General features: G+C 40.6%; 1 protein-coding gene across 1 annotated transcript in view; it reads left to right on the top strand.

Moving 5' to 3' along the window:
* Positions 1-21,051, top strand: part of itfg1 (integrin alpha FG-GAP repeat containing 1) — a 289,515-nt gene that overhangs the window by 858 nt on the left and 267,606 nt on the right. Inside the window, exons 2-4 of the mRNA XM_080186953.1 lie at positions 17,161-17,239; positions 17,334-17,470; positions 20,499-20,556. Of these exons, the coding sequence (XP_080043079.1) occupies positions 17,161-17,239; positions 17,334-17,470; positions 20,499-20,556 (274 nt within the window). The remainder of the gene's footprint in view (positions 1-17,160; positions 17,240-17,333; positions 17,471-20,498; positions 20,557-21,051) is intronic.

The raw sequence follows: 21,051 nt of genomic DNA, 5'->3' as shown, positions 1-21,051 counted from the left end.
ATAAAATTCTAACAGGGTTAGACAGGGTAGATTCTAAAAGAATGTTCCTAGTGGCGGGGAAGTTCAGAACTAGGGGGTCATAATTTGTGGATAAGGGGCAAACCTATTGGAACTGAAGTGAGGAGAAATTTCTTCACCCAGAAGGTGGTGAAGATGTTGAATTCACTACCACAGAAAGTAGTTGAGGCCAAAACATGTGATTTCAAGAAGAAAGTGGATATAGCTCTTAGGACTAAACGGACCAAGGGATATGGGGGGGAAGGTGGGATCAGGATATTAATTTGATGTTCAAGCTTGCTCGAAGGACTGAATGGCCTACCCCTGCATCTAGTTTCCATGTAACTTCATTCCTACAGTTTCAATCAATAGAAGAAAATGAAGATCTGAGGGAAAGTTTAACATGCCTTGCAACTTTTCTTGCTATTAATCCAGTGTATGCCATAGCAATGAATATGGACTCAAAACTGCATTTTTCATCTGTGCTAACTTAAGGACAAAGTGGAGAGAGGCAGAAAACATTTTTAACAAAATGAATAATTTTGTCAAGGAAACTGAATTGTAAGGCTGACGGTCCAGTTACTTTGGCGATCATCTACTGTGATCGAACAAACAAATGCTGAAGATGCCTATAAAGCTTGCAGCTATCCAGTGATATTATTTATCTGTTTGGCACTCTTCAGGGAAAATCTATCCCTTCCTGGACTTCATTCTGTATGGAAGAATGGATTGGATGGTGTAGGCAAAAACCTATCCTCAATAATATCTGAGAAAGAGCTAACTGTCATTTGTAGATCAAATTGTGTTTGCAGGAACTTCACAAAAATTATTGCCAGATTGTACCTTCCATGTTTGTGTCAGGAACAGAAACTTTATATTTTGGTTCAACCATTTCAATTTATAATGATAGTGGTGATTTGAGGTCTCTGATTTTATAGGCCTTGGCTTGTCTCTTCTTCTGGCCTCTAGGCACAAAGGTTAAATGTGATAAAAAATCTGCCTTTGTTCTATTTATTTATGACTATATCCTGCCACAGCAATTAAAAATTGGGGGAAAAAAGCTATATACCAAATATAATTTTAAATGTTCTGAATTTATTTTATGTCTACAGGGAATGAAATAGCTAGTTAGCTCAAATGTTTACTAAGAATTTAAAAAACTGAACAACTTGCAGCTACTCCAGAAGCAGTCAATCAATCTCAAATCTTTTGACTGGCCTCTTTAACTCTCCATTTGCCTCCATCAATAATGCCTGATATAAAATGTTTAACTTATTAAGCACTAAATGATTTAACAATTCAGAAAAATATTCTGAAATCACTTACAATATCACAATATTACATTCTAATCATTCCAACCACTCGCCCTTGCTCACTGCTCGAAGAAACTATATTTGTAAACCTTTAGTAATTTATTGAGGTTTCAAAGCTGTTTAATTTAAATAACCTGATAATTGAAACATACTTCAGCTCTCAGCCTTTTGGCCGAAATCAACCATCGGATCAAGCCTAAGATGGAGTGCAATGCTTTATCTTGTCAGTTTGGATCTTGTTTGTCTCTCTTGTGAGGACCGTGAATTGGATTCAATTGGAAATTGGATTAAATTGGATTTTCATTTCTGGAGCAAGAAAGGAACGGATTTGGGTTTGCACAGTTTTTTCTGAGCATTGGCTTTGTAACTTTAAGGATAGAATAAATTTTTTTTTAAAACTTCCCATTTGCATTCATTGCTTAATTCAAACTAAAGAGTAATTCACTTTATTTAACAAATAAATACAGTATTTCAAATCATCTAGATTATACTTCTGACTTTAGTCTCTACTTATACTCTATCCTATTCCTATGCATTAAACTTCTGTTCCAAATCCTGTGAATTCTGCAAAACAGCTGGATTACAATCCCCAGAAACTGAGAATGCAGCCATGTCTCCAATACAATGCATATACTTCAATAAATGTAACAAGTCCCTGTTCCCTATTAACATAGTCCTTTCCTGTGGAAGTTAACATCAGCAGTTTGATTCTCAATCCAGAGAAACCTAGCACAGAAAGTCACTTGATTTCAAAGAAATATAAGTTGGGTTGCAGCATTGTCATAGTGTAAGTTCCTAAAAGAAAATCATGAGACACTCTACCTCCACTCCCTAGTGTTCCACTTTTTTCAATTATGAAAGTCACTGAGTGCTCCTGCACGCCAGATACATCCCATGGTTTTGCAAGACTTCTCTCTATGTTCTGTTGGCAGCTCCTTTTTATCCCAGACTCCTTTGAATTCTGCCAAAGCCCCCCAAATTAAAATTCTATTGTTACAATGAAGAATGCAGCCCATTGGACTGAACAATTTGAACTAACATTCCGACAGATTATATCTCCTAAGTGTATCCAGTTGCCTTTCAGAAGCATACAAGAGTCATAGAATCATAGGGTGGTGCACAGAAGGAGACCATTGGGCCTATTATGTCTGTACCTGTTCTCTGCATAGGAGCATAAGACTTAGAAGCAGAAGTAGAACATTTAACTCTTCAAACCAATTCGACTGTTCAATAAGATCATGGCTGGTTTGATTGTAACCAATGTCCACTTTCCTGTCTGTCCTCCATTATTCTTGTCTATCAAGAATCAGTCAAACTCAGCCTTGAATGACCCAACCTCCACTACTTTCTGAGAAAGAGAATTCCACAGATTATGATCCTCTGAGAGGAATAAAAACTCATTCCTCTCGAAATGAGTGATACTTTTTTTAAACTGTTTCCGAGTCCTCATTTCCCCCACAAAACTAAACGTCCTCCAAGTATCCAACTATCAAGCTCCCTCAGAATCTAATATGTTCCTGTAAGATCATTGCTCATTTTTCAAAAACCTAATGGTTCTTGGCCCAATCTGTTGAACCTTTTTTTGTAAAAAAAAACTTCATCCCAAGACTGAGTTGAGTGTGCCTTCTCTGAAGCTCTTCCAATGCAATTTCACCCATCTTCAAATAAAACGACCAAAACTGTACGCCAGTGGTCTCCAACCTTCATAAGCACAAGATCACTTTTAGCATCAAAATGTAACACAATATCGACTCTTAGAAATTTGACTTTACTAAAACTCCCCAAAGTATACTTGTGTATAACATTTACCTGTTCTTAGTGCACTCTATCTGAATGCTGTGAAGCCTGGGTTGTAGTTTGAGATGGCCAGTCTTGTACGGTTCATCAGATGAACATCTGTGAGATGAGGGATACTAAGACTTCATAGTTTTCATGTGGGTGGCAAAAGCCACATACACAGGTATGTGGGATCAAACTAGGCCTTCAACAAAGGTTGAGACTGAGTGTCTTGGGCTACAAGAAGATATAAAGTTTAAAGTTTATTTATTAGTGTCATAAATAGGCTTACATTAACACCATAATGAAGTTACTGTGAAAATTCCCTAGTCGCTACATTCCGGCCCCTGTTCGGGTACACTGAGGGAGAATTTAGTATGGCCAATCCACCTAATCATCGTGGCTTTTGGACTGTGGGAGGAAATCAGAGCACCCTGAGGAAACCCATGAAGACATGGAAGAACGTGCAAACTCCACACAGACAGTGACCCAAGCCTGGAATTGAACCTGGGTCCCTGGCACTGAGATAGCAGCGCTAACCACTGTGCTACCATGATGGAATGGTCAAATGGGCAGATAAGTGGCAGATGGAATTTAATCCTGAAAAGTGTGAGGTGATACACTTTGAAAGGAGTAATTTGACAAGGAAGTGTTCAATGAACAAAATGACAACAGGAAGTTCTGTGGGACAAAGGGACCTTTACGTGTTTGTCCATAAATCTCTGAAGATAGAAGACATGTTAGTAGGATGGTGAAAAAGACATATGGGACACTTGCCTTTATCAATCGAGTCATATATTACAAAAGCAGGGAAATCATGTTGGAGTTGTATAGAACTTTGGTGAGGCCAGAGCTAGAGTACTTTATGTAGTTTTGGTCACTACATTGTAAAAAAGATGTGATTGCACTGGAGTGGGTACAGAGAAGATTCACCAGGATGCTGCCTGGGATGGAACATTTAACTTATGATGAGAGGTTGGATAGGCTGGGTTGTTTTCATTGGAGCAAAGAAGATTGAGGAACAACCTGATGAGATGTGCAAGACTGAGGGGCATGGACAGATTTGATATGTAGCGGCTGTAGTTGAAGGGTCAGTCACGAGGAGACATAAATTCAAGGTGAGGGGCAGGAGATTTAGGGGGGAATATGATGAAAAATGTTTTTACCCAGAGGGTACTGACAGTCTGGAATGTGCTGCCTGAGAGGGTGGTAAAGGTGGGTTGCTTCACATCCTTTAAAAAGCACCTAGATAAGCAACTGGCATGTCATAATATTCAAGGCTATGGGCCAAGTGTTGGTAAATGGGATTATGTGGGAAATCAGGTGTTTTTCGCATGTCGATGCAGACTTGACAGGGTGAAGGCCTTCTTCTGTATTGTATGATTCTTTACCTTGAATGCACACAATATCAAAAGAGGGCACTGTTCTCTGTTTACAAGTCCCCAAAAGTCTTTGTTCCTTGACCTGGCTTTCATGTCATTTTGCATGGTGATTATTTCCATTTCAAGTCCACTGCTTTATTCGAATACCCGCCGAAAGTTTGCTGTCAGTTTCCAATGTCCACTTGGAAAAAAGGATTTGAGATAAACGTATTCATTGTTCCATCTTGTCTAAGTCCTGAAATCATCTGTTGAATTCCTTTCCTAATTTATTCAGGTGGTTGCAGATTTTATTTGGATGAAACCATTTCTGCTCGACCTGTTGGATTTTTATTGCTTAATAATTTTGTTCTTTAACTGGGAGGATCACAGGCCCAGTCTCTACTTGAATACATTCACTGCGCTGATCACATGAACTCTCTATCCTTTCCCCGCAGTTCGTGTTCTGCTCATTCAATTTTTCACTTATGTCTGTATGAAACACCAAGACTAGCAACCATGCATTATCTGATAACTCACTGTGCACCCCATTTCTTGATATAGGAAAGGTGACAGTTTCATGGAGCAGATCTAAAAATCTCTGGAGGACTTTGCCTCAACTTAACCACCTCAAAGCTACATTAAGGATTAGCTCACCATAGGTGGCATCAAGCTCATTGAGTAATGATTTGAACAAGCAATGTTTCACAGCTTTGGCACAAATTGAGCTAACGATCCTGACAACAGCTGTCATTACATGAAAAAGATCAGTAACCTTTTTCACTCATGCTTGTTGGTGGATAACAAAGGAGGGGAACTCAAGATCATTTCTGCAAGTGCAACAACGCCTGCGTTGATGGTGGACATCAGTTATGGTTGAAACCAACTTCCTGATTAGAATGTTTTCTCCATCACATACTTTTGAAATTCAGTGTAGACACCCTTCTCTTGTCTTTCTTTTGAGTGGCAAAAGAATGAGGAAGTCCTCCTTTGTGTTGCATCTTTGAATGCCATGCGAACAAAAACAATTAGCTGAGCTAATGAAACTAAAGTGAGAAACATTCACATGGTGTGGTCACATCCTCAGACAACAATTCCACCCTTCTGGCTGCCATTAAAGTACCAAGTGGCATACTTTTGATGGATATCAGATTTTCATCTTTGTTTTTAAAGTCTTTGACCAAGGTGTTGGCAGCAACCATCAGGACTACCCAGAGATGGGGAAGGTGCTGTTGGGGGAATTATCAGGTGAGTGTGACATTGCCAGGCTGTTGCTTGATGACTCTGTGAGATAGACCTCCCAATTTTGGGAGAAGACCCCAGATGTTAGTAATGAGGATTTTTCAAGGTTGATAGAGCTGAGTATGCCACTGCCTTTTCTGGTGTCTAGGTCAGTATGGGTGGTCTTTTCTGTTGTAGTTTGATACAACTGAGTTATTTGCTAGGCCATTTCATGAAGTCACGTGTAGGCAGATTTTTTTTCCCTAAAGGGCATTAATGATAATTGATGGCAATTTCATGGTCACCATTACAAAGGCTAGGTTTCAAAGTTTATTATTGAATTTTAATTGCCCCAGCTGCCATGATGGGATTTGAACCCATGTTCCCTGACCACTCTCCTGGGTCTCTGGATTACTTGTCCAGTGAAATTATCACAATGCTTCCATCTCTCCATGTTACTGGAGCATTTCACAAAAACACTATTAAAAAATGAAAGACACTGAGCCATATATGGAAATGTTGGACAGATGATCAAAAGCTTGGTTGCAGAGGAAGATATAAGCCAAAAAGAAAGGCAGGAAGTTTTAGGCAGAGAATTCAGAATTTTGGATCTAAGGCAATTCTAGGAACAGCTGCTGGTAGTGGGGTGATTAAAATTGTGAATGCATTAAGAGGCCAGAATTGGAAGAGTGTGGAGATCTCAAAGGATTTTAGAGGTAGCGAGATTGCTGAGGGAGGGAAGGGAAGAATTTAAAAACAAAATATGAGAATTTTAAAACTCAAGGGGATTCCTATTTTTAAATTCCTCCCTTAACATCTTTTTAAGGTTCTCAAAATCCTGATTCAACTTCATCGACCTATAGCATCACAGATTTTGTTTGTAACAAATTCAACAAAAATCTGAATATGTCACTCTGAAAGCCTCTTATTTTTGTGCATAAGCTTTTGGAACCAGTTCCTATGTGTTAATCTACAAAAAGAGTTGAATAACCCCCAATGCTTTTACTACCAAATACCCTAATGGAAATGCCAAACTCAAGAGCATACTACCAAGTTACCACGAATATGTTTCCTGTTCCACCAGAGGCTCAAACATCCTAGACCAGTGTTCCACAAATATCAAACCTGCCTTCATCTCTATTGCCCACCCACACTTTGGCAAATCAGATCACAAGGCTGTGCTCTTGCCCCCATCAAAGAAAGTCATGCGACGTTGGTCTGAGGAATTGGATGATCTCCTACAGGACTGCTTGGAGTGAGTGAACTGGTCAGTATTTAAAAACCCCGCGACCAGCCTGAACAAGTACGCCGTTGCAGTAACTGGCTTCATTAGTAAGTGTGTAGAAGACTGTGTGCCAAAGAAGCAAATCCCTGTGTTCCCCAATTGGAAACCATGAATGAACAGGGACATCCATTGCTTGCTGAAGTCCAGGTCTGAGGCGTTCAAGTCAGGCAACACTGACGTGTACAAGAAAGCCAAATACAATCTAAGAAAATCCATCAAAGATGCTCAAAGACAGTACTGGACCAAGCTAGAGGCTAGCCACACCGACCCCCGCTGTCTATGGCAAGGTCTGCAAGACATAAGACTACAAGATGAAGGCATGTAAAATCGTCAGCTCCAACGCACCCTTCCCTGATGAGCTCAATGCATTCTACACCTGTTTTGAGCAAGAAGTCAGCGAGAGCATGCCCTCCACTCTGGAAGCCCTGGATGAATCCACAGAAAGCAACTGGTCCGAATGGGATACCCAGACGAGCACTCAAATCCTGCATGGATCAGCTGGCGAGGTATTCACAGATATTCTCTTTACAACAATCTGAGGTCCCGATCTGTTTCAAGAAAATGACCATCATCCCAATACCTAAGAAAAACTAAACAGCGTGCTTAATGAATTTCAGCCGATGGCTCTGACATCCATTATTATGAAGTGCTTTGAAAGGTTAGTCATGGCATGAATCAATTCCAATTTCCCAGAATACCTGGATCCACCAGTTTGCCTACCGCCACAACAGGTCCACAGCAGACGCCATTTCCCTGGCCCTGCACTCAAGTCTGGAACACCGGGATAACAAGGATACTTAGACTCCTATTTATTGACCACAGCTCAGCCTTCAACACTATTATTCCCACAAAACTCATTTCCAAACTCTGTGGCGTGGGCCTCGGCACCAGACGCTAGATGGCCTACTCCTGCTCCTATTTCTTATGTTCTCTCGCTGACTGGATCCCGAACTTCCTGACTCACAGACCATAGGTAAGGACCTATTAATAGTGCCTCCTCCACGATCATCCTCAACACCGGTGCCCCACAAGGCTGTGCCCCCTACCATAATCCTTATACACCAATGACTGCGTAGCTAAATTCCCCTCCAATTCGATGTTCAAGTTTGCTGACGACATCACTGTAGTGGATTGGATCTCGAACAATGACAAGACAGAGTACAGGAATGAGATAGAGAATCTGGTGAACTGGTGCGGCAACAATAACCTCCTCTCAATGTCAACTAAACAAAGGAGATTATCATTGACTTCAGGAAGCATAAAGGAGAACATGCCCCTGTCTGCATCAATGGGACAAAGTAGAAACGGCTGAGAGCTTCAAGTTTTTAGGTGTCCAGATCACCAACAACCTATCCTAGTTCTCCCATGCCGACACAATAGTTAAGAAAGCCCACCAACGCCTCTACTTTCTTAGAAAACTAAGGAAATTTGACATCTTAGCCACAAGTGTCTCCAACTTTTACAAATGCACCACAGAAAGCATTCTTTCTTGCTGTATCGCAGCTTGCTATGGTTCCTGCTCTGCCCATGACCACAAGGAGCTATAAAATGTTGTGAATGTAGCCCATCCATCACGCAAACTAGCCTCACATCCATTGACTCTGTCTACACTTCTCACTGCTTCGGCAAAGCAGCCAGCATAATTAAGGATCCCACATGCCCTGGACATTCTCTCTTCCACCGTCTTCCTTTGGGAAAAAGATACAAAAGTCTAAGGTCACGTACCAACCAACTCAAGAACAGCATCTTCCCTGCTGCCATCAGACTTTTGAATGGACTTAGCTTGCATTAAGTTGATCTTTCACTACACCCTAGCCATGACTGTAACATTACATTCTGCACTCTCTTGGTTCCTTCTCTATGAATGGTATGCTCTGTCTGTATAGCATGCAAGAAACAATACTTTTCACTGTACATTAATACTTGTGACAATAATAAATCAAACCAAGTGTCCCAATTATGTAGCAATTTTATCCAATGAGACATAATATATTTCAACTCCTTTCTCGTTGAGTGTAGGCATTAGACAGCTATTTCTTGCATAGGCAAACCAGGAGTTAAATCTGAAACATCATCACACCTGTTTGCTATTCCTTGACCATATAATCAAAGCCTGCCTCTGTCCAGTTCAAATTTTCTGACTTGAGTTTCCCTTTGAAATTCTAATTCAAGTCTTTCCATTCCCCTTTCTGTTTCTTCTCTTTCTAGCTCGGGTTTTTGCTTTTCATTTTTCACTTCAAGGTGCTTCATTTGCAATTAAGTTCTTGCAGTATTTTGTCTGGATTACTCTTGCCTTCTTCAAGGTTCAAATGTTAAGCCAATACCTCAACTAGTTTTGCTTTTGTGGCAGCTACTTTTAAGACTATTTTCATCTTCTCTTCCAATGCTTTTAAATAAACCATTATTAATTGTTGCAAGGCACTAAAAGGCAATTCTCTTTTTCAAGGAAAGCTTCCACTTTAGGTATAGCCATCCTTAATTTTTCAAAGAATAAAGCAAGTTCATTGAAATCGTGTTCATTTAAACTTTAGAAAATCAAACTGTACTTGCCTCAGCCTATGGATTAGAAGTCCCACAAGAAGCCCCCAGTTTTGTTTGGACCTCTGTCAAGACCAACAACTTCTCAAGAAAATTTCAGACTTCCATTTGAAGGAATGACATGTCAAGATTTTGAATTTGAAAGCTTTTATTGTAACAAAGACTAAAAAAAATGAGTAAACAAACATTTGCAAACAACTGTAGAAATAAGCTATAGAAGTAGTTTTTGTTGCTTATCACCCACCACTCTCTAAGGAATTACAGATATTATAGCAAGCAGTTCACAGTTACTCCTAGCTTTGAGTGAATTCCTTCCATTTTACATTCCCAGCTGGATAACTTCTAATTCCCAGAACTATCTCTTAGTGTGAGGATTACATTGTAGATTTGCCCCTCTAGCTCCAAGCTAGTCAAATCTTCCAGACTCCTTTTAACAACTCATGAACCTGATCTTCAATTTGAGTGCGTGTTCTCATCCATGATAGAGTTAAGGCTTGGTTAGTTTTATTTTTTTGCTCTCTATTCCTCAGTTGGCTGCAAACCATACAAGACAAAACTGCAAATGCTGTCTGTCTGTGATATTCCTGGGCTGATTAGGAAGCCACTTACCTCATCTCAAAATGATTTCCTCTTTCCTATGGCAACAGGAGACAACAGTAGAGCCTAATTAGTTATCTTTCATCCAACTCATTTTCATATTAAAGTAAATTGATACTTTACAGCACCACCATTAACGACCCAATGCCTTTAACACCTTCCAAAATGATGGAGGACCCCAGATTTATTCAGGGTATACTCAGGGTCTGTGGTCTTCGTCTCCAAACTTTGCACCCTTTTTAAAATTAATTTACAGGCTATGAAGGTTATTGGCTGGGCAATCATTTATTGCTCATACCTAATTGCACTCGAGGGCCATGGTGATCTGTCTCCTTGAACCGGTGCAGTGCCTGTGGTGTAAGTACACTCACAGTGCTACTGGGGAGGGAGTTCCAGGATTTCTATCCAACAAAAGTACAAGTATGGCATTATATTTCCAAGTCAGAATGGTGAGTGACTTGGAGGGGAACCTCCAGTGTTCCCATGTTTCTACTGCCCATGTCCTCTTATGGTTGTGGATTTGGAAGGGTTGCCTAAAAAGCCTTGGTGAGTTGCTGCAGTACATCTTAAAGATGGTACACACTGCTACCAATGTTTATCACTGATGGAGGGAGTGAATATTTGAGGAAAAAGTATTTATCAGGCGGGCTGCTTTTTCCTGTATGGTTTCAAGTTTCTTGAGTGTTGGTGCAGCTGCACCCATCCAGGCAAGTGGAGAGTATTCCATCGCATTCCTGACTTGTGCCTTCTAGATGGGGAACAGGCTTTGAGGAGTCAGGGTGAGTTACATGCTGCAGTATTCTTAGCCTCTGCCTGTAGCTACAATATTTACATGGCTAGTCCAGTTCAATTACTGGTCAGTGGTAACCCCATCCTCTCCCTAGGATGTTGATAGCATGAGATTCAGCATTGGCAATGCCATTGAATGTCATGGGGCAATAGTTAAATTCTATCTTGTTGGTCATTGCCTGGTCTTTCTGTGATGTAAATGTTTCTTGGCAGTTGTCAGCAAGCCTTGATATTGTTCATGTCATGCTGCATTTGGACATACACTGCTTCAGTATCTGTGGAGTTGTGAATGATACTGAACATTGTACAATCATCATAGAGCATCCTTACTTCTGACCTTTAGATGGAAGATGGTCATTGATGAAGCAGCTGAAGACGGCTGAGCCTAGGACTCGATTTTGAGAGACTTCTACAGTAATGTCCTGGAACTGAGATGATTGATCAACCCTGGTTCAAAGAAAAGTGTAGGAGAGCATGCCAGGAGCTACTCCTAAAAATAAGCAGTCAATCTGGTGAAGTTACAATGCAGGACTACTTATATGCCAAACAGCATTAACAGCAAATGATGAACAGAGCAAAGTGATTCCACTTTGGATTCTTGGAACTGAGATGATTGAGCTGCAACCATCACAACCTTTTTCCTTTGTGCTAGGTATGACTTCAGCCAGCAAAGCGGTTTCCTGCTGGTTCCGATTGACATCAGTTTTGCAAAGGCCCCTTGATGGCACGCTTGGTCAAATGCTGCCTTGATATCAAGGACAGTGACTCTCACCTCACCTCTGGCATTCAGCTCTTTTGTCCATGTTAGAACAAAGGCTGTAATGAGGTCACGAGTTACGAGCCTAATCTTTTGTACTTGTGCTGGAGGTGGTTTCCTCCATTGAGGATGGTGATATTTCTGCAACCACCTCCTTCACCTGAGTTGTTTAATTATCTGTGACTTGATGTAGCAGCACTGCAGAGCTTAGATCTGATCTGCTGGTTGTGGAATCACTTTGCTTTATCCATTACTTACTGCTTATGCTGTTTGGCCCACGAATAGTCCTGTGTTGTAACTTCACCAGACTGACTACTCATTTTTAGGTACTGTTCCTGGCACGTCCTCCTAAGATCTTCATTGAACCAGAGTTGGTCCCTAGCTTTGTGATAATGGCAGAGTAGGAGATATGCCAGGCCATGAATTTACTAATTGTGGTTGAATACAATTCTGTCACTGATGGCCCACAGTGTTTCTTGGGTGCACTGTTCTGAATTGCTAGACCTGTTCAAAGTCTATCCCATTTAGTACGGTGGTATTCAACACAAGACTTTCTATCAAAAAAACAATCTGAATCCCTTTGATCGCTAGTAATTAATCCATTTAGGCCTGTTGTCAGGCTCCAGCACAGGTCGCATAACACCTTTCATCTCAATGTTTAAAGTTACAGTCCCAAATTGTAATGATCTACATATGCATGATAGGATTTGCTCTTGGGCATAGAGTACACAAGACACAACAGAAAATAAGGATTTTCACAGATTTCAAGAAGACATCAGTAGATTTGGGGAATGGATGAATATGTGCCAATACAATTTAATGTATAAAAGTGAGCTGAAATATTTCAGTTAAAACAAGGATTTTTTTTAATGTGCAGTTACTATTTATTTAATAATGGATTTAGCATTTTTGCTGTAAACAGAAATGGTTAAAAATTTATCTTTTGAAAAAACATCAAGTATTTACTTCTAATTGCATTAATTTCCCAATTGCTATTTAATACAGTCTGAAATCATTTGATAGCGATTGTTGTATAAATTTCACATGTAAATATATCCTCTGCAAAATGGGAGCACATTATTCTTTGGATCATACATATAAGGCCTTCAGTTGTTTCAATTGAATCGTTAGACTGCAGTTCGATTCCAGGAAATGGTGTGATGTGACCTGTGCTGGACTCCTCCTGACAGCAAGCCTAGGTGGTTTAATTGCTAGTGATCACAGGGATTCAGATTGTTTTATCGAGAGAAAGTTTTGTGTTGCGCTACCACCATACTAAATGGAATAGACTTTGATCAGATCTAACAATTCATAACTGTGCATCCATGAAGCACTGTGGGGATACCAAAAGAGAAAACGCTGGAAAATTTCAACAGATCTGGCAGCATCTGTAAGGAGAGAAAAGAGCTGACGTTTCGAGTCTAGATGACCCTTTGTCACTGTGGGGATCCTATACTCAGGGGTACAGATGAGCGCTACTGTGGCCATCAACGTGACTCCAGGATGGTATGTTGCCTCCCTGAAGATACAGTCCGGGATGTCGCTGAATGACTGCAGAACATTCTAAAGGGGTAAGGTGATAAGGCAGAGGTCATGGTACACATTGGTACCAATGACATAGATTGAACGAAGGATGAAGCCTTGCCTCAAGAATTTAGGGAGTTAGGCAGTGGACTAAAAAACACAACGTCAGGTTATAACTTCAGGATTACTCCCAGTGCCATGTCCTAGTGAGCACAGAAATAGGAAGATAGTGGCTTAAGAGTTGGTGCAGGACGGAGGGTTTTAGATTTCTAGATCACTGGGACCATTTCTGGAGAAGGTGGCCTGTACAAGCGGGATGGTCTACATCTGAACCAGAATGGGACTAACATCCTTGGTGATACTGTTTTGCTCAAGTTGTTGGGAGGAGTTTAAACTAATTTTACAGGGGAAGGGACATAATCAGTTAGCAGAATAAGGGCATGAAATCATACAGCAAAACAAACGAGTCAGAGGAACTACTGCTGTACTAAATTTCAAGGGAGTAAGGCCAGGCTGGATGGCCTCTGCTTTAATGTCAGGAGTTTTGCAGGAAAAATGGACGAGTTGAGGGCAATAATTGACATGCAGAAGTGTTATATAGTAACCATCACAGAGACGTGGTTGAAAGAAGGACACGGTTGGCGATTCAACATTCAGTGATATAAATCTTCAGGGGAGGAAGCAAAAGAGGAGGAGGCATTGTATTATTTAGTTAAGGAGTCAGTTGCTGCAATAAGGAGAGATGATATCTTGGAGGGGGCGTTATGGGTAGAGCTTTGGAATAAAAATGGAGCAGCCACCTTTTTAGGTATTTATTATAGAGCCCCAAATATAGGGATATTGAGGAGCAAATATGTGCTCAGTTTGAGGCGTGTAAAATCAATAACAATAGGGTATTAGGTGATGTCAACTTTCCCAACATTAACTGGGATTTACAAAGTATTTAAGGGCTTGGATGGAGTAGATGTCTTGAAATGTGTTCAAGAGAACTTTGTAAATCAATATGTGGAGGGTCCAACAAGGGAGGAATCTGTACTGGACCTGATTCTTGGGAATGAAGACAGACAGTGGTTGAGGTGGTAGTAGGGGAGCATTTTAGTGATAGTGATCACAATATAATACAATTTAAGTTTGTTATGGACAAGGAAATAGACAAGCTGCAAAAAAAAAAAGTTTTGGATTGGGAGAGAGTGGATTTTAGTAAAATAATACAGGACCTGGCCAAGATAGACTAGGATAGCTGCTAATGGGAAAAGAGTAATGGGGGACATTCAAAAAGGAAATGGGAAAGGTGCAAGCCCAGCATGTTCCCTCTAGGGTGATAGGTAGGAATTACAAGCGCAGAGAACCACGTATGATCAGAGATATTCAGGATACAATGAAAATAATAAAGGCTTTTAAAAAGTACATTGGAGAGCAAATCAATGGAAGCATTAGTGAAGTATAGACAGTGCAGGGTGGAACTTAAAAATGCAAAGAGGAGTATGAGAAAGCTCTGGCTAGTAAAAGTATGTTAATGGGGAGAAGATAACAGGGCCAGTGTGGGGCCCATTCAGGACCAAGGGTGGAGCCAGAGGACATTGGTAGAGTGTTGAATGAATACTTCACATCTGTCTTCACCCAGGAGAATGAGGATGATGCTGTGTAATTCACAGAGAGAGACTCTGAGATTCCTGAGCAAATTGACATAGAGAAGGACAAGGTGTTGGAGGTGTTGGCAGCCTTAAAAGTGGGTAAATCTCCAGTCCAGATGAATTGTGCCCTAGGCTGTTGTGGGAGGCAAGGGAGGAGAGTTCAGGGGCTTTGACACAAATTTTAAATTCTTCTCTGGCCATGGGGGAAGTGCCAGATGACTGGAGAACAGCTAATGTGATTCTGCTATTTAAGAAGGGACTACAGACCAATGAGTCTCACGTCAGCGGTAGGGGAACTATGAGACAAACTTCGGAAGGAGAACCTCTATCTCCACTTGGAGAGGCAAAGCTTGATCAGAGGTAGTCAGCATGGCTTTGTCAAAGGGAAGTCATGCCTGTCGCATTTGATTGAATTTTTTGAGGAGGTGAGCAGGTGGGTAGACCAGTTGATGTAGTTTATGTAGATTTCAGCAAAGCTTTTGATAAGGTCCCACATGGGAGACTTGTAAGGAAGGTAAATTCACAGGGTAATTTGATCAAGTGGATTCAAAATTGGCTCAGTTGTAGGAAACAGAGGATGATGACAGTGACTGGAACCCAGTGTCCAGTGGTGTACCACAGGGATCTGTGTTTGGCCCCTTATAGTATATAAATGACATTGCTGACTATGTGGAGGGTAGGATTAGTAAGCTTGCATAGAACTTTGGTGAGGCCACAGCTGAAATACTGTGTGCGTTTCTGGTCACCACATTATCGGAAAGATGTGATTACATTGGAGGAGGTGCAGAGGAGACTCACTGGGATGCTGCCTGGGATGGAATGTTTAAGTTATGAAGAGAGGTTGAGGCTTGGATTGGTGGTTAACAGTGAGGTGGAGCGTCTTGAGCTACAAAAAGAAATGGTTGGAATGGTCAAATGGATAGATAAGTGACAGATGGAATTTAACCCTGAAAAGTGTGAGGTGATACACTTTGGAAGGAGTAATTTGACAAGAAGGTATTCAGTGAATGGCAGGACACTCAAAGTTTTTGGAACAAAGGGACCTTGGGGTGTTTGTCCACAGATCTCTGAAAGTGGAAGGGCATGTTAGTAGGGCGGTGAAAAAAGCAAATGAGACACTTGCCTTTATCAATCATGGCATAGATTACAAAAGCAGGGAAGTCATGTTGGAGTTGTATAGAACTTTGGTGAGGCCACAGCTGAAGTCCTGTGTGCATTTCTGGTTGCTACATTATCAGAAAGGTGTGATTGCATTGGAGGAGGTGCAGAGGAGATTCGCTGGGATGCTGCCTGGGATGGAATATTTAAGTTATGAAGAGAGCTTGAGGCTTGAATTGTTTTCGTTGGAGCTGTAAAGACTGAGGGGTGACCTGATTGAAGTGTCCAAGATTGAGAGACATGGACAGAGTGGATAAGGGGCAACTGCTCCACTTAGTTATAGGGGCTGTCATGAGGGGACATAAGTTCAAGGTGTCAGGTATGACCTCCCTTTAACAAAGGAGGTTTAGGGGGATGGGAGGAAAGACTTTTTTACCCAGAGGGTGGTGACAGTCTGGAATGTGCTGCTTGGGAGGGTGGTAGAGGCAGGTTGCCTCCCAACCATTGAAAGGTATCTGGATGAGCACTTGACGCATCATAACATTCAGGGCTATGGGCCAAGTGCTGGCAGGTGGGATAAGGTGGGAGTTCAGGTGTTACTAATATGTTGGTGCAGACTTGATGTGCTGAAGGGCCTCATCTGCACTGTATGATTGTATAAGAATCTTCTAGGACTAACCAGTTTCACTAGTTAAATTTATGTATAATCTTATAACAATTCCTTTATTCTTTATGGCATTCGTTGCCCGACCCTGGTTGCCCTTGAAACTGAGTGGCTTGCTTGGCCATTTCAGTGGGCAGTTAAGAATCAATCACTTTGTGTGGCTCTGGAGTCACATGTAGACCAGACCAGTTAAGGACAGCAGATTTCCTTCTCTAAAGGATATACCACATGGGCTTTTTCTGACAGTTGACAATGGTTTCATGGTCATTGGTAGATTTTTAATTCCAGCTTTTTATTAAGTCCATCATCTGCTGTGGTAGAATTTGAACCTGGGTCCCCAGAACGTTAGCTGAGTTTCTGGATTAAGAGTCTAGTGATAATACCACTAGGCCATCACATCCCCTCACCATCAAGAATCGGCATTACGCAGAATATAAGGGGCATAGAAAACTGTCATAGTCCTGCTGCTTGTATCATTTTGACAATCTTGTAGGTTAAGCTGTTATATAGAACAGCTTTTAATTTAAAAAATCCTATTCCATTGTGATGTGTTAATTATTGCACGATGTCCAATTGTGCTCAGCTCTCTTAAATTCTCTTTTTTTTTAGAAAATCAATTAATAATCTTGTTGGCTGATGTAAAGGCACCCTATTTTAAACCAAAGCCAAAAGTCGTGCTACAGTGGAAGTGAGTACCTATTTTTCATTGCACCACTTGCTTTTATATATTTTTAAAGCACAGTAGTCGATGAAATAACTGTTTTGTCCTTTATTTCTTTTAGTGATGTACTGATTACCAATGTGGTGCCAGGTGACTATGATGGAGACTCGCAAATGGATGTCCTTCTTAGTCTTCAATCTAAGAATGTCAAAGACAACACAACCATTGTTATCTTCTGGGGAAATAATCAAACATTGGGTAAATTTGTGCTTATTACTAAATATACTCGATTTTATTTTGTCAAAATTATACCATTGTTCCAATATGAACCCTTCACATGTCTTTCTGTTTGCTTAGAGAAAAAGACTGATATGAGGAAGGTCTACCCATTATGAAATTCTCTAAAAACACATTTTTGTAGTATACCTCGAATAGGAATTGGGCTAAAAAACTGAATTATGTAATGGCCCAAATCTTCCGATCTCCGGGTTGTTGGTAACGCGATCTAAGGTGTCAGGACCCTTTGGAAGTCCTGATGCACTGACCTCTGGGGCAATTGTCTAGGAATTTGAATATCTGATGAATAATTCTCTTCTCTCTGGGACTGCCCATGAATGCTTACGACGCTGAGCGAGAGTCCTCCTTCGGACAATTCCATGAACTTACCCAAATAGTTACTCAAAATGTGGGACAGAAGAAACCAAGTTTAACTGCTGGGTAACTGCACAACTGATCCACCTTCCCTAGTCACATTGGCCCTTCAGTCCCACCTGACCAACCCCATCCCCAAGTACATTGATTGACTTGATGACCCCACCTGATCACCCACAAATACCTGACTACCCTGCACCTGACCTGACTAGCCCCACTCCTACTCAATCACGCACTCTGTCCACCTCATCCATGTTGACTACCCTATCCATTCACTCATTTATCCAGTTACCCATTCACCAACATTCATGGTAGATCTTTAAATTTACCTGATGGTAGCTTGTGCTGTAAAAAGTGGACATGTTGTGCCTTCCCCCCCGATTACACTGCTGCAATGTTGTGTCCTGATGATTTCTGGTAAAACTAAACTGAGAAGATTCGGTAAGAAATGCAGAGCTTCATCCAGGTAGAGGGAATGTTCAAGTGAAATGGCAATCTGATGAGTTCAGCTTTGTAGCGGATCCAGGCTAATATTTCAAGCTAAGCAATGAACATTGCACGCCAAAGTAAGAATTGAGTGCTAGAAATGTCTGTTATTCAAATTAATATGAATTAAGCAACTTTGAATTTGCAGTAGGCTTACTTTTTCAAAATAATGGGCCTCAACTTCTGAGCTCCCCAGTGATGTCCCAAAGATGTGCTGGGGAATTCCATTTTGGTGTTCCAGGTAAGATTTGCATGGCAATTGACCAAAAGTGCAAACTTTCTTTGAGCAATTGCCCTGCATTTGGAACCATCCAAAAATGTGATCTTAATTGCAAATTACAGATGGTTTTGACTGAGTTGTGCCAATAGTTAGCCAGAGGAAGTTGGACCAATCCCCTCATGGGATTCTCCCTTACCCTGTAGGGGGTCTGCATAATCCTCAGCTACCACTCCCCATGGGAGGTAGCTCTACACCACCAACGCCCTAAGGTTTCCCATTATCTCTCACAGACCCCCCAGATCGTAGTACCTGATTTTTTTTTCTCTCTCTTAATGCCCTTCTCCACTCCACCAGCCCAACCCAATCCAACCACTCTCCTGACCAATCCCTTTTATCCCCTGACCTCCAATCCCCTCCCTCATCCCGCAGCTGATGCCCTATCTCCTCTCTCGCCATTCAATCTGTGGTCCTCCCATCCCCTTTAATCTTATTCATTTATCTCACACTCTTAACTACTCCCTCATCTGTCAAGAAACTTTTGATTCACTAGACTTTAAAATTAAATGATTTACAGCAGCTAGCAGCTGTTTTTCAAAAAAAAGGGGGCATAGCCTCCTCTTTTACTGAGGCTGCATTACGATGCAGGGCCATGGGGACGCACTGCACTAGATCTCACCCAACCTAAGTTGTAAGGTGAGACGAGATAGGCTGGGGAGAAAGATTAAAATAAGTAATTGGGCACAGAGTGGCAAACTGATTTGTCATTGCCACACCAAGCAAGTTCAGGCCCAATATTATTGTAATCTTTACACACAAACTGACCCAAATATGCAACAGACCAAACATAGTTTGACATAGTTCTGTTGAAATTATGCCACCATTGAATAACTCAACAGTGGTCGGATGGGGAAGAAGCAAGGTGAATAATCATAATACCCCTAAAGTGCTGAAGGAGGTCAATTGGCTCATTGAGGTTGCAACAACTTTGTGAAAAAGCACTTTACCTCCTACCCTATCCCCATAATACCATGCATTTACCACAACTAATCCACCTAACCTACACATCTTTGGATGTGGGAGAAAACCGGAGCACCTAGAGAAAACCCACACAGACACTAGGAGAATTGCAAAATCCCCACAGGCAGTCATCCAAGGCTGGAATTGAACCTAGGTCCATGGCACTGAGGTAGCAGCGCTAACCACTGTGTCAGCATGCCACCCAAACTCATTTCTTAAGAAATTAGAAATATAAAGAATTTTCTTCCAATAGCATCCTTCTTTTTCAGCTTCACTTTCATTTAGAAATGGAATTATTGTTCTAATTTTTCTTACAACAGCATGAAAAATATTGATTGAAACACTAAGGAGATTCCCTCACTGTTCTTCAAAATAGGCCAAGGGGATCTCTCCCATCTACCTAAGAGCATTGATTGGACCTTGATTTAATATCTCAAGCAAAAGAAAGAAGCTGTAATAGTAAAGCATTCACTCAGTACTGCACAATGTGTCCTCCTCGATTTTGTTTTTACTCATGTCTAGTGGAACATGAAGCTGTGGCTTTCTGACTTATTGGCAATATTTTTCTTAGTCAGCATTAATAAAACAGATTACATAGTCATCATTTCATTTCAGTTCCTGGCTGCCAGACCTGTTTTTTGTTTAATTAGAATAATAACTTCACTTTGTAAAATAAATGAAAGAAAGTTCTAAAATCTTGAGAAATAATACTACTGAACCACTGATGTTATTAGGGATCCATAGAATATCACTGTACCTATTATGGCAGTGGAGCATTATAATTAATTTTAACTTTCTGATTTTATACCATTACATACTTGTATAATTGTTCATTTCTAGTACATCATGTTAAAATGCATAAGAGTTTTCCAATTGCTAGTTGTATGTAATTTAATTGTTTTTCTTTCTCAGATCAAAAATTTTATACCACTTTAAATCACAGTTTTTTGGATGAACCACTAGTACTGGAGTAAGTATTTTCTGTCTTAATCTGTATTTGAATATGCATGTCTATATAATGAATAGCATCATTTGAGCTCTATTAGCTAGCTTGTTTTGTCCAAAAAATAATACAAGTTATTTCTTCCTGCCACCCCTTCCTAATTTGCCTTGATGGATGGAAAATAGTTTCATAACTCTGCTTGTCAAAATATTGGAATGCTTAAAAAAAAGTTATCTTATTGCTGGTTAATTAAAACTGCAACGGTCATCAGTTCTGCTGCCTTCTTGGTTTTCTCTTAAGTCATAGCAATGTTGTGGTGCGCTTCACCAGACACCAAAAATAATAGAGTAATTCTTTGGGGGCAAGGATTTATCCACTGGGAATTTTAAAAAAATTAATATCTATACGTGGAAAGAAAAACAAAATGGAAACTTTGGAGGATGATGGAAATATCCACATATCGCTTCTCCAAAATGTTTTAGGATTACTGTATCAAATATAATGACCAGGAGTTTCTGTTCA

Source organism: Carcharhinus amblyrhynchos, chromosome 4 (genome assembly GCF_965287045.1).
Source record: "Carcharhinus amblyrhynchos chromosome 4, sCarAmb.v2.hapA, whole genome shotgun sequence".
NCBI classification, from domain to species: Eukaryota; Metazoa; Chordata; class Chondrichthyes; order Carcharhiniformes; family Carcharhinidae; genus Carcharhinus; species Carcharhinus amblyrhynchos.
Note: the sequence above shows the minus strand (reverse complement) of the source record. Positions and strands in the feature narration are given on the sequence as shown.